The 17,025-nt window shown below is 38.3% G+C and overlaps 1 protein-coding gene across 1 annotated transcript in view; it reads right to left on the bottom strand.

Moving 5' to 3' along the window:
• Positions 1-251: 251 nt before the first annotated feature.
• myom3 (myomesin 3) overlaps positions 252-17,025 on the bottom strand; it is an 81,534-nt gene continuing 64,760 nt past the window's right edge. The window contains exons 23-37 of the mRNA XM_084727048.1: positions 16,511-16,617; positions 16,098-16,142; positions 14,086-14,222; positions 11,192-11,336; positions 10,226-10,285; positions 8,208-8,275; positions 7,553-7,663; positions 7,142-7,229; positions 6,844-6,882; positions 6,468-6,573; positions 3,424-3,587; positions 3,262-3,298; positions 3,047-3,069; positions 2,890-2,945; positions 252-1,958 (exon numbers count right to left, since the gene is read on the bottom strand). Of these exons, the coding sequence (XP_084583174.1) occupies positions 1,689-1,958; positions 2,890-2,945; positions 3,047-3,069; positions 3,262-3,298; positions 3,424-3,587; positions 6,468-6,573; positions 6,844-6,882; positions 7,142-7,229; positions 7,553-7,663; positions 8,208-8,275; positions 10,226-10,285; positions 11,192-11,336; positions 14,086-14,222; positions 16,098-16,142; positions 16,511-16,617 (1,456 nt within the window). The 3' untranslated portion in view covers positions 252-1,688. The remainder of the gene's footprint in view (positions 1,959-2,889; positions 2,946-3,046; positions 3,070-3,261; positions 3,299-3,423; positions 3,588-6,467; positions 6,574-6,843; positions 6,883-7,141; positions 7,230-7,552; positions 7,664-8,207; positions 8,276-10,225; positions 10,286-11,191; positions 11,337-14,085; positions 14,223-16,097; positions 16,143-16,510; positions 16,618-17,025) is intronic.

Here is a 17,025-nt window from a genome sequence, read left to right as displayed (position 1 = left end):
TTGCATTTCTCTCAGTTACTCTGAGACTATTTGGACTAGACCAACCAAATCGTGATATATTAAACTCAGATTTGTCTGCTAATTACCCAAACCAGTTAAAGATGATTACATATGACAAATCATTTGCAATATTTATTTAAAAGGAAGAAGTCAGATGTTGCAACTGACCAGAGCCCTAACATGATCGGTTGGTTGCCACATATTAAAAATATATTAAATTTCACTAATTTTGCTGCATAGCATCTAAATATGCATAGTTTTACAATATTATAGTATTATTTATTTACTTAGTAATACTATATCAAATTCCATTTTTTGTTCATTTTTGTGTAGAATGTATGCATACCTCGAGTCAATGTGCAGCCGTTACCTATACTTTGCAATCTCTGTATATTTCATTGTGATACAGGAAGAATGGAACAATTTGCAATTAAACCTTTATTAAATAGGTACATTTGTGTTTGGGCGAACTGTTCTTTTACGTGCCACACAATGACTTGTGTACATTGAAAAATACTGCTGTGTGGTCTGTTTTGATGAGGCTGCTTAGCTTGGGGACGACTTGTTGCAACTGTCCCCACCACAGCCATGACAGAACATCATGTGCTACCTAGACACCCTGACCAAGACACATGCGAAACATGACACGTAGAAGTCAGTAAAACAATGTTTAAAACTAAGTAAGTTTTGATTAATCCATACAAAAGGTTCAGACAGTGTGACAGCCAGCTACGTTAGCTAACATTAGCTACCACAAGCTACTAGACAGAATTATTAGAGTTTTATATATTTCATTCATTTTTAATTTTTGTTTTCAAATTCAGCTTAGTTTCAGGGAGTTTCCAGATTGTGTTTCCTCACTTCAGTTTAGTTTTTATTGTTTAAAAATGTTTAGTTTTTTATTAATTTCAGTATTCGTGTCATTTCTTATCATAATATGTAGGGTATTTGTCAGGGGCAAGATTTATTCAATTCAGAATAAATATTACCATACAAACACAACACTTTTCACAGCAGCCATTTTGACATGAACTAATAGTGTAAACACAAGTGTTACCAGTGACACTAATTAAGGTTCTGTCCCATTCAGGTCAGAGGCAGTGTGCTGCTATGCTGCATGTTGGCACCTTAATTAATATCATTGGTAACACCTGTGTTTACACTACTAGTTCATATCAGTACGGCTGCTGCGAAAAAAGATCTGCTGACTCACAGTCATGTAGACATTCAAGTCTCAATAAACGTGATGCTAAAAGATTAAAACTATAAATATTAGTTTTCTGTTTAGTTTCATTTAACAGTATAAATCTTCCTGCTAGAAATATCAGACCAAGTAAGTCTGTAACAGCAGCAGCACTCGAGCAGTGATGCATTTTAGTGCTTATGGATTCAGCTTTTCATTTGCTACAGGGAAATTGTTATTTATTTTTCAAAACAAATTACATTTTTGATTAAGTCTTAGTGGACATTTTTCAAATGCTAAATAAAGTCAAGCTACCTCATGCAAAATAACGTTTCCTGATACATGAACAGTCCACACATTCACACCATCTACATATTCTTTTCTTTGTCTGTAGGGAGATGTCAATTTTAGCTTAAATCTTAGTCAAAAGTAAAGAGTGAATGTCAATTATTTATCTATTCTCAGTAAAAAGAAGCATAAAATCCCTGCAGTACAGTGTGCAGTCTTAACCCATCTCCACAGCATGAGCCGGAGGTTTCTCTCCGTACTTGTAAACGCTCACGGTCACATCAGCCGTTTCAGAGCCATACTTGTTGCGCACAAAGATGCTGTATTTTCCAGAATCCTCCATCTTGACGGTGTGGATAGTGATGGCGCTGCACTTGGGTTCCTTAGTGATGGTAAACTGGTTCTGGTCAACAATCTCCCTGTCGTTCCTCAGCCAGAAGACCTCTGGAGCTGGATCACCATCGAGGAAGCATGTGAGACACAAAGTCTGAAGAGAGGACGAGTCAAGAAAACACAAAATTATGCATTTTTAATATTATTATTATTGTTGCGCAGAGCAAATACAGTAAAGTTCAGTCATGAACCATTTTTCCCAGTTTAGATCTTATAAAAATCCAGGGTCCATCATCTCCATGGTCATATTCAAAAAGGGCTGAAGCTGCACGTTCCATCCATGATAAATTAATTATTATTAAAATAAATTAAAACAATTTCCCTCGTGGGATTTGAAATTCATCATGATAATGTGTTTAACTAACACAAAAGCTAAAGCAATAATGCAGTGCGTAAGCTTTGACTGTCTGTTTTCTGTCCCTGTGTCTAAGAGGCAGACTAATGGACAGTGAAGTATTTTTATATCCAAAATAGAAAAACCACAGCCATGCGAACATAAATGGGAAAGGGGGCGATCAATTTTTTGTAATCTGCATGGTCTAATATACGTCCTATAGATTTGTCATTCAGCAGCACTGCGTTCTGTTTATTTACAAAGCACTTCTGTGTTGTGTATCTCACATGTCTTTTACTGCACAAGGTCCCAAGACTATCTGGTCCTCAAAAATCATCTTATTAATACTGCGATTGGAAACTGGCTCTTAACTACTCTGCTCCACACAACTTTAACTTTGTTCTTATGTGTGATTTGTTGTGGATGTACGGGTTTTCATTGTTTTTATATGTACTGTAATCATCCATGTAAAAGAGAGCTTGCTCTCAATGAACCTCCCTGTTTAAATAAAGGTTTGATGATCATCATCATTCAGCACATCTGGATTAAAGCAGATTTTTTGTGCATCTAGAGTTTTATTTTTTCTCTTTTAACGAAAAATTAAGAGAAAAAATACTAGAATTTTCCTGCATGAGGCCTGTTGTGTTTCTAAGTAGAAGTGTGTGTTGTTACGTTGTCCTGACAGTTGTACCTTGCCCTCCATGATGGCTACGACATCAGGAAGACCTTTTGTCACTTTGGCTCGATCTGAAACAAAACAAGCAACAATAAATTCTCTTCCGACATCCACTCTAAAAAATCTTTTAACACTTGTTGTGGACAGAAATAACACATAACCCGTGACTCACTTTTCTCAGCGATGGCCGCTTGCCTGAGGAAGGAAAACAAAGGGTCAGATCAATATGTCACCACACAGAGTCAGGCAACAATAATCTATGCTGAGATGTTTTCGATCAATAGTTTTCAGCTATATTCGGTTACCTCTGACTGCTCAGTGTTTTCTGTTAGTGTCACAGCAAGCCATGCTAGTTGCATCATCCACTGCATGAAGTGCAGCACTTACTTCAACCTCTGGTACTCCTGCATGGCATCAGCAAAGGCTGTTCAAAATAACAGTAATAAGAATTAAGACAGAATAAGATAGCATCTTATCACATCTGCTCTGTAATCATCTCTTAATTGGAAATCATGTTTTACATCCTTCAAATCAATCTTGTCCACTTACCTTGTCCAGACAGGTCAAGATATCGTTTGTGTGTCTCTTTGCCGTCAAACATCTCCAAGGTGTATTTGCCTTTATCGTTCTCTGACGGGTTCAAGATTTCAATCCAGACTTTCTGCATACTGCTGCCAGGCTTCGCCCTGGTTTCTCCGTCAATCCTCTTCTCCCTACATGGTAGGGAGCACAGATACATTTTTTGCTACTGCTATAAAAGCTTTGGAAAGAGATCCTCATCAAAAACAGGTATGTTAATGACAAACTCCTGCTTTTGCTTCGGAGCACTGGCTCCCAACCTGACCCCTGCTAAGAGCTGCAAAATTTCACAGGGTGTCGCAAGGACTTGATTTTAAGGCATGTAAGAAAACTTTTAGAAATATATCTATATACAACAGGCCAATATCTCAGCATTTCATCTCTTTCTATGAAGAAAACTAAATGAAATTGCTATTTTAAAAGTTTAGATTATTACTTAAGAGTCAGGGAGAAGAAAACATTGAATTTGTCAAAAAAAAAAAGAAGTCTATTAAGTATCTATATTGTTAGAAGTAGTAGTAATAATAAGGGCATAGAAAAAAGCTCCAAATATTCACAGGAAATAATCTGCTGAAAATTCATTGCTCATTTTACACAAAAATTCTGGATTTATTGTGTTCAGTTATTAGTTTAATTTAACTGTTTATCAGTTGCTCTGTGCTGTTATTGTTATATACCGAATATAAAAAGGAATATCCATAAAATATGTCATTCAGGGGTCACCAGTTTACTTTAAGCTGTTCACTGCTTCTTGTAATTATGATCAGTTCAGTGCAAAGAATAAAAACCAAGTACTGTGTACAAAATGTAGTTGGCAAATTAAATACAGTTACAGTTCAGACTGGAATCATATAAAATGATCTAAGAAGATTTGTCAGTTTGCATCACACTGGTCATATTTACTTCAGCTGGTTGTTCACTTTTTTGTAAAAGTTACCCTTAAATCCCCCAGCAGGTGGTGCTGGTGGCTTTATTTAAGAAACCAGTTACACCCTTGTTACACCATGTCGTCACTGTGTTTCAGTAACAGACCACCTAAATATGATCCTATTAAAAATACATTTTTAGCACAGGCATTTTGTGATAAAAAGCATCTATAACATCCTAAGAGATCTAAATGGTGGTTCAGAGGTGGCTCTTAACCATTGCACCACCATGGTACCATTTTTTTCTTCCTAGAAAACATCACAATATTAATACAGACTACTTTCATACAAGGCAACATAAATTGGCTCTAATCCATACAGATGCTGGCATTGATTAACATAAATTTCAAACAAATTTCTTTAAATATCAGTTAAAATAGCATGTCTATTTTCTAAATATTCGTAGGTGTCAAACTAAAGTGTTTTGAGGAGTGCCTGGAAAAGAAATGATAAAAACTTTTTATTATAACAGATTTTGCAAGAAAACAAAAAGGTCATTTTGACCCACTACTGCATCTAAAGGTTGAGAAATTTCCTTTTTGCACATTCAAAGTTCTGCATTCAACTCCACGCCTCGTGTAAAACAAAGTTTCTGGTTGATTGTGGGCAGCACTGAACCTTTTGTGTGGACAAGCAGACATGACATTATTTTTTAACATGGATGGCAAAGGGAAACTGCAGCATCACTGACTTCAGTATTTTTCAACACTTTCCCCAACTTGTATCATTTAAAACTTTTGTTTGATATGTTATAAATATATATTATGATTTTCTGTTGCAACTTGTGTTGGGTCATGTCCTATAATGTCAGTAATATATATTCTTTGTCAGCTTGTTCTAAATCTTTGTTGAAGCTACGAGTGAAATATTCAAAACAAAGAAATCATGTTTTTATTTATTTTATATGTCCTGTTCTTCTTTTTTACACATTTATCAAAAAATTCAGACTAATCATTTTGGTATCTTTGTAAACCTCTGTAGATTTCTAAATAATGTTGAGCTTTAACAGAGTTTGGTTGCACAGAATGACGTGCAGTGTTCCACTTAATCGATTTGTAAGCAGGATGAACCAAGTGTCTCGGTGTCCAGATGTGCCCCCAGCTGCCACATGAGAACATTTGCATGCAGACATCAAGATCCAGCTCTGCTCTCGCATTTAGATGCTGAACTTTTGAAGTTGTTAGCTGAACTTTAATAAGCGTTTTACAGGCTGAACTTTACTAAAGGAGCCCCAGAATTTGTCACCATGAAGAGAAATGTCACAGCAAATTATTACACCTCTTAAACCACCACTGAGTTTTGTGTGTGTGCATGTGCAGCAGTAAGGTGAGCATGTGTGGCCTCTTTTTTTTGGTGTATATTGTGTACATGTTGATGACCTCTAGTACCCTACCAGCGAAACAGGCAGCTGCCATTCTGGTGACACTCATAGCGCTCAACCCTGTAATATGGAATATCCTCAGAAGTTATGAGCTACAATGCAAACTTCAACATGTACAACTAAATTTTGTGTACATTTATTGTCCAGTGATTATGTCTTAGTTGATCTGTCTTAGTCATATCATGTCCCCACAGGACGCAGCACCTTAATGGTTTTCCATGGTTGCCTGCGCCATCTAATATTAATCAACTTGCACTCTTACCTGCCCAACTAAAGAGCTCCTGTTGGATTGGCTATCGGAGCCATGCAGCACATACGTCTCCTGTTTTGAAAAGTGTGTGGATTATTATTAGTAACACGGTCATTTCTGGAAAGACACATTGATGTTGAGTTTTTCAGATGTAATCTTTGGACCTTTGAGCACCACAATCAAAGTGCCATCGAGTTATATTATATTGGATTGAAGGGAGACATCTCTATGGCCGATATCTCAAACTTGGCAACTGACGCCACAACCACGGAGATAGAAAAATAACACTACAGGTAAAAGGAAAAATCTGTATTTTTGATTTCTGGAGTGAGCTATCCCTTTAAGCAATGTTTTATTTATTTGACTTAAACCTTTATAGAAGTGAGGTTAGGTTTGGACTACTTCCTCTTTGGCAGCAGCTGCCCAGGTCAGAGAGGTGTTCTGCAGGCAGACTCACTTGAAGTACCAGCTGGTCTTCAGGTGGTTTATATAGTATTTGAGTGAGCAGTAGAGCCTGAAGCCTTCGGCGGTGCTCTGAACGCTCAGCGGGCTGGCTGACATTGCTGCAGAGACAGAGAGAGAGGGAAGGCTGAATTGCTGATTATTTGCATACATCTCAGTTTCTTGGCAATTTAAAACACTGTATCTCTTATCTGGGGAGCTCGACACATTAATATTCTGCAACAACACACACTGCAATTAATTAACACGGCTTTCAGTTGTATTATCCTCATCCCAACACAGCACAGCTGCTGTTAAAAAAAACACAAGTCATTGGCACATTTCACAAAGGTTGTTCTGTAAAGAAGAGCTTCCAACTGTGAATAACTCACCACAGTGTTTGCTCAGCTGCTGGAGAAGCTTGTCATACTCTGCAAATAAAAAGAACAATTATGCTTCCACACAGTGTTTATATTGCTTCTGGAGCTCAATAAATACTAAATGCATGATTAGAGGTCGGTAGTTGAATGCTGAGAACACATAATGAGATACGAAGGAAAAAAATAAAGGGCATTAATCGCCTCTCTTCCATTATGGATGGGAGATGTGTGACGACTGACATGTACGCAGAGACAAATGGAGATTGTTGTTTGTGGATACTTGTTCACCGGTGACAAGGTCGCGTCTCACCATCATCCAGTAACTCCAAGGTGCTGACGTCCTCGCCTCTCCCGTCGGACACCACCGCTCTGTACAAACCAGCCTCTTTCTTTGTAACCTGAGGGGAAAACGATCCACTGTTTTAAAATTAAACATTATTCATAACTTCTCAAATCAAATATTGATAGCTCCGGAGAACAATCAGTGCTTTAATTCAGCTTTTATTTCCAGGTTAACCTCAAAATTCACTCCAAGGTGAACGTGGGAGCATCTCACAATTATGCAGGATACAGAAATCCTACAAACATCGACTGTCTGTCTGTTAATCTTGTTTTCTCTCACTGCATCAGCAGTTATCATCTACAATCACGTTTACCTGAGATCTTAACTCCCCTCCATACCTCAAGTAGTCAGAAAATAGAGCTGAATCATTGTGGTTACCTGTGGGATGGTGAGTGTGCTGACGCCTGACGACTGGTCATACTCAAACTGCTTCACCGCCACGCCGTCTTTAAACCACTTGAGCGACGTATCCTTGTTTGTATTTGTCACCTGCGTGTGAACAGATAAACCATACCTGAAACAAAGTGCGAAGGCTATCCTCTAAAATTAATATTTATTAGTTGATCTATGTAATAAATGCAACCCCATGCGCTTGTTGCAATCACTGTAATCACTGGCTTAACATGTGATGTGTTATTTTCAGGGGGAATGTGGTTATTTACTTTCTTGTCAAGAGTTAGATGAGAAGATTGAAATGCCGTCCACTCAGTGACACTGGGGCAAGAAGCCAGTTAGCTTAGCTTAGCATAAAGACTGAAAACAGCTAGTCTGACTCTGTGTTTGTTTAATTTGTACAAAGACTGGAAAAGTAGAAAGAAATGTATTAATAGTATTAGTATTAATAAAAAAGTAGTTTATTGCCTTGGCTCCAAATGATCTGTGAACTTAGAAACACACTAGCAAATTTACACCTGTAAAATAAATAATTTGATAAATAATAATTAAACATTTCTGTATTCGTAATATGAGTCTAGGTTCGTTCTGTTGATGCCATTAGCGACCTATTAGTATTCAGTAAAATGTAAAAATGTACCTTGCACTTTATAATCAGTTCACAATCCTCATTTACACTCCATGACAAGAAGTCCTGGAAATAGGGTCCTTGGAAAACAGAACACATGAATGATTATCCATCTGTACTGAGCCTTAGAAACAGTGACCATCAGATGATAATTCATTCAGAGCAACCAGCGAAACACTAATGCATCATAATATGTCAATTAACGGCAATTATGGCGAGTTATGGCTGTGTGATGAAGCAGCGTACCAACAGTGACAGCTGGCTGAAATATGAATGCTGAGACAGTTCAGAAAAACATACAAGAACCAGACGTGTGTGGTTTAACGTCTCTTTTGCATCACATTGTTCAGCACGTAAAAGACGAAATGTGTTGTGTGGACTTTGAGTCTCACATGGACCGAATAGTGAACATGGTGTGAGAGAGTCTGTTTGAACAAGCGGGCACTGGGGCATTGACTTCTACACACAAAAGAGCTGTATGGCTTGTGTCCTTATTACATGTGAGAGCTCAGGTTATGGAAACATGGAGTTCAGTGGCACAGGAATATTTCTTTCTTTTTGAGATCTTTCATTGTGGAATCTTTCTGTCTTCGTTTCTTTTCATTCTGGAATCTTTCTGTCTTCGTTTCTTTTCATTCTGGAATCTTTCTGTCTTTCTGTCTTTCTTCCGGGCACCTTTCTTTATTTGTAGAGTTTTTCATTCTGTAATCATTTCTTTATGGAATCTTTCATTCTGGAATCTTTCTGTATTCGTTTCCAGAATCCTTTTCATTTCTCTCTGGAATCGTTCTTTATTTCTATAATCTTTCATTCTGGAGTCCTCTGTCTTTCTGGAATCATTCATCCTGGAATCTTGCTTTCATTCTGGCATCTTTCTTTCTTTCTTTCTTTCTTTCTTTCTTTCTTTCTTTCTTTCTTTCTTTCTTTCTGGTATCTTTCATTGTGGAACCTTTCTTCCTCTCTGGAATCTTTGTTTCAGTGTTTTTTTTTTCATTTTGTAATTTTTCTTTCTTTCTGGAATCTTTCTTTCTATGTTTCTGGAATCTTTGTTTCTCTCAGAAATCTTTCATTCTGGGTTCTTTATTTATTAGTTTTTGGAATCTTTGTTTCTTTGTTTCTTCTTTTCCGGAATCTTTCATTCTGGAATCTTTGTTTCTTTCTGGAATTTTTCATTCTAGAATAGGGTTAGGGTCTTTCCTTGTTTCTGGAATCGTTCTTTCCTTCTAGAATCTTTCATTTGGGAAATTGTTCTGTCTTTCTGAAATCATTCATTCTGGAATCTCTGTTTCTTTGTTGTTTTCATTCTGATTTTTTTCTTTGTTCCTAGAATCTTTCTTTCTTTCTTTCCTTCCTTCTGGAATCTGTCTTTCTTTCTGGAATCATTATTCCGTTATCTTTTCTCTTTTTCATTCCAGAATCTCTCTGAGTTTCTGGAATGAATCATTCTCCTTCATTCTAAAATCTTTCTTTCTTTGTTCCTTTCCTTTGTTCTGGAAACTGTCTTTCTTTGTTTCTGAAATCTTTCATTGTCAAATCTTTTGGAAACTTTATTGTTTTTTTAAAAATTTTTTTATTATATGTGCTTTTTCTTGCTTTCTTGTTTTTATCATTTGTTTTCTGTGCCTTTGCCTGTCTCCTCTGTAAAGTACGTTGGGTATGAAATGTGCCGTATAAATAAACTTGTCTTGCCTGGCCTTTATGTGACTCTTTGGTTTCAAGAGGTTTGCACAAGGCACAGCAGCTGTGTCACAAAAATCATCAAAAAGTTATTGCAACCATTGGATGTTATCTTCACCTTAGAAAGAGATGAAAGAGAGTCATGTTTGTTCCTTTCTAAGAAATGTGGTCTCCCTTGCTCACTTTATAATACACTGATAGCACACAGGTATAGTTTCAGCTGTAGGTTAAACACTCACAGAATATTAACTACAATGAGATTTTGATGAGTGCTGTGGAGCCACGCTGGGCCCAGCAGCAAAGGCTCTCATTGTATTTATTAGGGTGTGTTACTGATGTTCAGAGACTCTTACCAGACTTTCTCTGATGGTCGTGTCGCTTTGCATCAGCCAGGGCCAGCGTCTGACGAAACTCTGACAGAGACACAAACAACAAACTAAGTGCAAAACAGTAGAACCATACCAGTCATAGTTTTGATAACTTCACATGTGTGGGTGAAAGTCGACAAAAAAGGATGGTAAAAATAACAACAGATCATAACAGCACAGGTCATTGATATGCCGCACAAGAACAGAACCCAAAAATGTTGCATTTATACAGCAAAACATCAGAAGACAAGAATGGAAAAGATAAGTATAAGATAATTTGTTCATCTCAGCTGAAATGTCACAACTTTCTCTCCTTGATTCATTGTTTCAAAATGAGATCCTCTAATTATTGAGGATGAATGAAGAAGATCAGATATTTACTATCTTGACATAATTGCAGCATGAATGTAGACTTTAATTCCTGAAAAACTGTTAATTACAGAGAAACACCAGGCTTAAAGGGATGGATGAGATTATTTAAAGTGAGGTTGTAGTAAGTACAATCTGTGTATTACCTACAGTAGATACTGGTGGGCAAGACCCTTGTTTAGAGGAGCAGCAAGACTAGAGGTGTAGGAAGTGAAGCAATGTACTGCTGTGGACATGATCAGCAGCAAAACACACTTTTGTGTTTAAAATGGTTAGTTTGGATTCACCAAAGTCACACAATAACACAAACTAACCGAAGGGGCCAGTGATAGACCAGCAACCCCCGTGTTCAGTGAGGTAAGATTACAACTTTTGCCAAAGAAGTCTTTGAAGAGAGCAACATTTTGCTTATATAATGTTTTGAAAGAACCCTTGATTGCCTGATCCAAACACCATCACAATCAAATCAACATCATGATGCGATGCCTGTTCTGTTCTACTATTCTCCTACATTTAGTTTTTCATTATGTTCTGCAACAAAAACAACATGACAATTCAGCGGTAACTGAGCGCGTGACTTACTTTGATCCACAAAGACCAAAGTGAACTGGTTTTTGGCGCGGCCGTCCCGCAGCTGAGCCGTGTACGAGCCCTCGTCCTCCTGCGCCAGCTTATCAAAGAGTATCTCCACCAGACCTTTGGCCTTGTCAAAGTTGATCTTTCGGTGCTGCAGAAGGGCAAACAAGCATTGCCACACGCATGCAGCACATATCAGCTCATATGCAGACAGATGATCCCAGATGGCAGGTAAACACGCCACTTGCAAGCTACTGCATAGACGGTTAGTCATACAGAAGGAATATCGTGTGAATTAGTGCATGAAACGTATCTGAAATTATATATGCACACTGTAGATGAAATATTCCTTTTTTCTAACACATGCACACACACACAGAAACAAACAGAGACACACAGGAAACTGCCTTTGAGCTCATTTTCATGGCTTTTATGTTCATCAAGATAAGTGTATGCCTTGCATGTTGATAGGCCTCAGCAGTGGATGTGATTTGTGATGTATGGCAAGCCTAAGGGCCTTAATCAGCCAAATGGCTTTTGAATTCGCAAACCTCAGCTGTGATCATTTAGAAATAATGTGTAATCAGTACTGTTCAGATGGAGCCCTGATACTGGGAAATAATGGAATAAATGAAAATGAAATACGAGCGATGAATGGAGGCTGCTGAATATAAAGCAGTCGCCCGCGAACACGAGCACAATAAATATACTGTGTTATGTTTGTTCTTCCCTCTGTAGACACATCAGCGCATGGTTCAATAACCTCCACGGCAGGCTTGATTATTTTTAGCTTGATGTCATAACATATAGCAGCAGTGAGGAGGATTGTTCACATTCAGTTTATGTTCCTCGATGATGATCCTGTTGCTTTGTTTTAGCTCTTTAAAATGGCGGGGAAATCATTGTAGCTATGGTCCATGGTTGTTCCTGTTGTAGCATTCCATTATTTTGTCAGTAATGGGGTAAGAATGTTTATGAAATTGCTTTTTGTTTTTGTTGTAAATAGTTATGGCTTTTACCCAACTGCTTTATGAGAATGAATGAATCTGGAGGAGATATGTGAACCAGATATTAAAGATATTTTTTTTTAAAGTAAGGTTAAATGAGGTACTTATCCATAGTCAGTGTATCACCTACAGCAGATGGCGGTCGACACCCAGTTTGGAGAAGCAGAGAGGACTGCTGTGGACAGGGTCAGCAACAAAAGGCGTTTTAGCCACCTAAAGAAAAAGCCCACCTAAAAATTCAATATCAATTCAAGTGTATGCTATATATTTAGCTGACATATAAACCAAGTATTGCTCTCACCAAAGCCACCACACTCCACTGGCAAAAACAATAATTTCTTGCAGGACACAGGAGTTGCTGGTCTACCGTTGCCTTTATTGGTTTGTGTTATTGTGTGTTTTACAATGGATTCACTGAAGACACAAAGTAACTGATAGAGTCAGTGGTAGAAGAGCAAACTCACATGTGCTGTGTGGTAAACTGGTGTTTTGCCAACGGCAAAGTGATGTTGGCAAGAATGAGGAGGTTTCCCATTGGAAAAGGCTGTCTGACGGCAAGGTAAAGCGGTGAAAATTAGTTCTAAATATGCATCTTTCCCTATATTTTATTATATTTTCAACATCTGTGTTTTACAAAATTTGTACACAACCTATTTCATTTTATTATTGTATATTTTATTTCATTAATGCACATTTTATTCTATTACTTTATATTCACATTAGTGTATATTCTTCTTCTTCTGCCTTTCATTAGTTAATTTACTGTTATTTTGTAATGGAGCCAGCCAAAGTTTTTTACACAATGGTACTTGTATAACTTTTGTGACAACGGACATCTTGAATCTTGACTCCTGAATTTTGAATCTTCTCTCTTTTTTTAAGCTTCTTGTTTGGGATTTTAGCCTTTATTTGAAAGGAAATCCCAGGCTGGAACTGAGCCCCTGGACTCAGTGTCTGTATGTGGGCACACAGCAGTACATTGCTTAGCTTCCTTCTCTGGGACTCCTGCTGCTTCTCCAAACTGGGGATGTGCTGACCACCATCTACTGTACGTAATACACTGACTAGGGATAAATACCTCAGACAACCTCACTTCAAACAATATAAACTATTATTTCAAGTGCACGTATACAAAATTTCAGCATAACAGATGTGACAGGAAATACACTTAAAGAGGGTACATATACGTAATATCAATATATCTTAATATGTGTTACATATCATGCCATATGCCTGCAACCCAGTATTACCTAATGACATACTGTTGATTTACTGTCCTGAATAATTTGCTTGAAGAAAGTTCAGAAGAAAGTTATTCATTCACCTTTGCCTTTCTTTGACATCTAACCAAAGCTGACACCTGTACCAGATGTGGGCTCCTTCTCCACCTTCAGCTCAGTTGATCCTCCTGTCTCTCAGACTTTGTGAAATTAGCTCAGTTCACAGACCTTTCTGCTGCCGTGCACACCTGCTCTTCATCTTTACCGGCTGCCTCAATTTCCTCCTTCCAGGATGTTTATTGAAACACTAACAGCTGTTTTGGATTCATAGTAACTTGTCATAAACACAGATGGATGCAGATACGCACTAACATTATGAGCCTTGTAGACCTGCATGACATCAGGAAGTTTCCTTCTCTTTGAGCATGACAGAATAAAAGATAGATTTATTTGTTGTTAAATGTTTGAAAAAAGGGGAAAGAAAGTTTTGTAGAGGTCATACAGAAAATCTTATAGGGCATACAGTGTAAACCAACCTGTATTTCCTTATAGATAACTCTAACTTTAAATCAAAATAGAAAACGTAGTATAGTATGCAGTCTCTCACAAACTATTTACTTTCTAAACTTTCTGAGCCACAGCATCACAGGTTAACCTGACCAAGGATTCTTACCGGAGTGCTGGAGATTTCTCTGTCATTGAAAATGAGACGGAGCTCAGCGGAGTTACTCAGACTCTCTGTCTGAAGCCAAAGACGGACATCACCTTTCTCGGAAACCTCCACCTGCCAGCCTGACTTCAGAGCTATCACTGACAAAAAACAAACAAACACAGATAACATGTGTTTAAATAAAAACAAAAGGGTCTGTATAGATTTTAATCTGTTAATTTTAACAGAATATAAACTGCTTAGCAGGACCTTGCTTTGTCTTTACACCATATGTCTGAATGTGCACCAATACCAGTAATTCCAGTACAAGTTTACTGATGAGAATTACTCTGATAACAGCCGATGAGCTGCTCTTTTTGCAAAGTGTGATTTCTCTTAAAGGACCAGTGTGTAGGAAAGAGTGGCATCTAGTGGAGACGGTGCAGATTGCAACTGGCTGAATACCGCTTGTCTCACCCTCCTGTTCCCAAAGTCATGGTTATCTTTATCGTAACCTCAAGGAAATTTGTTGTGCTGCAAGGATTTACATGAAAACAATACAAAAGGGCAACATCATCAACAAAAACAATAAATAAAAATCTAGAACTAAAATAGATAATAATCATACAGTAGTTCAACTGATTGGAAATTTCAGATCAAGTACAAAGTTGCAGGTTTGCCAAAGTGCAGGTGTGCAAAATGTGCCAGCACATTGCAAAAACAGCAGATAATGTGCTAGTCGCTATTGAGTATATCTGTAGCACTGGGGATGAAAGAGGCATGGAGTCTTTTAGTCCTGTAAACAGGGGCCCTGAAACAGTAGTCTGAGGGCAGCAGCTCAAACTCTCTCTGGAGTGGGTGGTCCTGACAGATCAGTATGACATTAGCCCTCATAAGTACCTGCCTGTTACAAATGACCAAAAGCTTGATCTGATTTTAGTGGCAGTTTTAACAAGACTTCCAAGACGGTTCTTACAGGACAGATTCAGGTTTCCAAACCAAAGCACATGAGAAACACTGTCTGCTGGTCGCCACAAAGGCAAGAAAATCACTGGGGGATTCATGGGCCACACAGAATACTTTGTTAATTATTTTAATGGTGACAAATATGTCTTACAGTATAATGTTAATAGGTATAATCCTGTGAGCCCTCAGGAAAACTAGCAGAAAATTATCCAGGCTTTGACCTCTTCAGATTGTATTATTTCATCATTACTGCGTTCATTGTGCAATAAAAAACACCAGTTTATTGGAAGACAAATCAGTGGCTGCACCATTAAAAGCAACCAACTAATGTTAGCTAGCAGACATTAGCTGCTCTATTTACTTTGACACAGATAAACCACACAGAGACAAGCGAGAACAAGCTTACTTGTTGCAGCGCACCAAGTAAATACTTGTCGGTCCATTTGCTCCAGAACTGGCAGTTTTCACAATCATCTTTACGTCTCTTTGGCTTTCAGAAACACATTTTGAAGCTTGATGTTGCTTAGCTAATGTGAGTTTCTCTGTGTCCCACCAGCAACGTGCAACGTGAGGCTTGGCTGAATGAACAGCAGGCGAGAGCAAATGTAATCCTATTGCAGCTAATCACAACACATAGGTGCTTTAAAAAGACATAACTAATACCACACTGTGTCAGATGGTACAGTCTATGAATTGGATATCTCGGAGTAGGTCAGAGATATGTACCTTACTTTTATTTATTATATTACTGCATATCCTGATTTGCAAGCAGCCTCTTGCAAGCCTTAAAAAACTCAAAAGGGCCTTCTCCAGCCCACAGGCCACTAATTTAATAGGCCTGATCTAGGAGAAACTTCAGTGGCCAATCTGGGTTCCTGAAGAAACATGGTGGTTCAACATGGCAGCCTCCGTGGAAGAAGACCTGCGCCCTCTGTAGGTTTAAATGTCTCATTCCAAGGCAACAAAGAAGGTAACTCCTGCGGTATTCTGCCAATAGATCCTGTTAATCTTCCATACTGGACCTTTAAATGTTGGCGGAGCTGATTTAATAAAAAGTCTTCGGTACTTACATGGATTTCTGACTTGCCAGCTGAGTTCTTTGAGTCGTTCAAGGTCTGAAAAGAAGCGAACAGTAGCTGAAGGTTAATTAAACTTTGATCAAGACTCACATTTTATAACACCTACATACTGTCAAAGTACCAGTAGAACAATGGCCCTATTTTTAAGCTGAAAGTTGATTGAGAACATATGCCAAGTTGGATGAGTGACCTTGTGGAAAAAGGCAGTGAGGAGTGTGTAATTATTTGCTTGAGAGAAAAGCTTGATAACCCTTAAAATTAAAAGTCCTGCTGTTCCTGCTGCCATCAGCGTTTTCAATAACGCGAGAGACAATTGAGCTGAACTGTGTTCCTGTCATCGTGCCCGAGGTGAAGTTGTGAATTGGACAGTCAGTTTCCTAACCTTCTGCTCTGTTTCAGTTTACCTTCAGCAGTGAAGTCGTAGCTGGACGACAGGTTCGGGCTGTCGCTCACTTCCACCGTGTAGAGACCCAGATCCTCTTCAGAGGGGTCTGTGAAGGTGAGGACGGACCTGAGGGACAAATTGAAAAACAGACAGATGCATCTAAATAAGCATCCTCGGCCTTTGTTTATTCATCCACCCTGCAGCACAGGGTCAACCATCAGACTTCACAGTGCTCTACGGCCTAGTAGTGTCATCCCAACGCCTTTCAGCCAGCTGAGCCTAAAGGGACAGTTCAGATTATCTGAGGTGGGGTTATATGAAGTACATATTCATCGTCAATGGTGTATTAACTACAGTAGAAGGAGGCTGGCACGCGCCCTGTTTGGAGAAGCAGAGAGGAGTACCAGCACAGAAGCTAAGCAGTGTACTTCTGTGGACAGAATCAGCAACAAAACATATTTTATATATAATATTATATTTTATATTTCCTATATATTTTTATTGCTTTCCTTTGTCTACAGGCAGTCTTTTTTT

This window comes from Lutjanus erythropterus, chromosome 9 (assembly GCF_056507025.1).
Source record: "Lutjanus erythropterus isolate fLutEry1 chromosome 9, fLutEry1.hap2, whole genome shotgun sequence".
Lineage (NCBI taxonomy): Eukaryota > Metazoa > Chordata > Actinopteri > Lutjaniformes > Lutjanidae > Lutjanus > Lutjanus erythropterus.
Note: the sequence above shows the minus strand (reverse complement) of the source record. Positions and strands in the feature narration are given on the sequence as shown.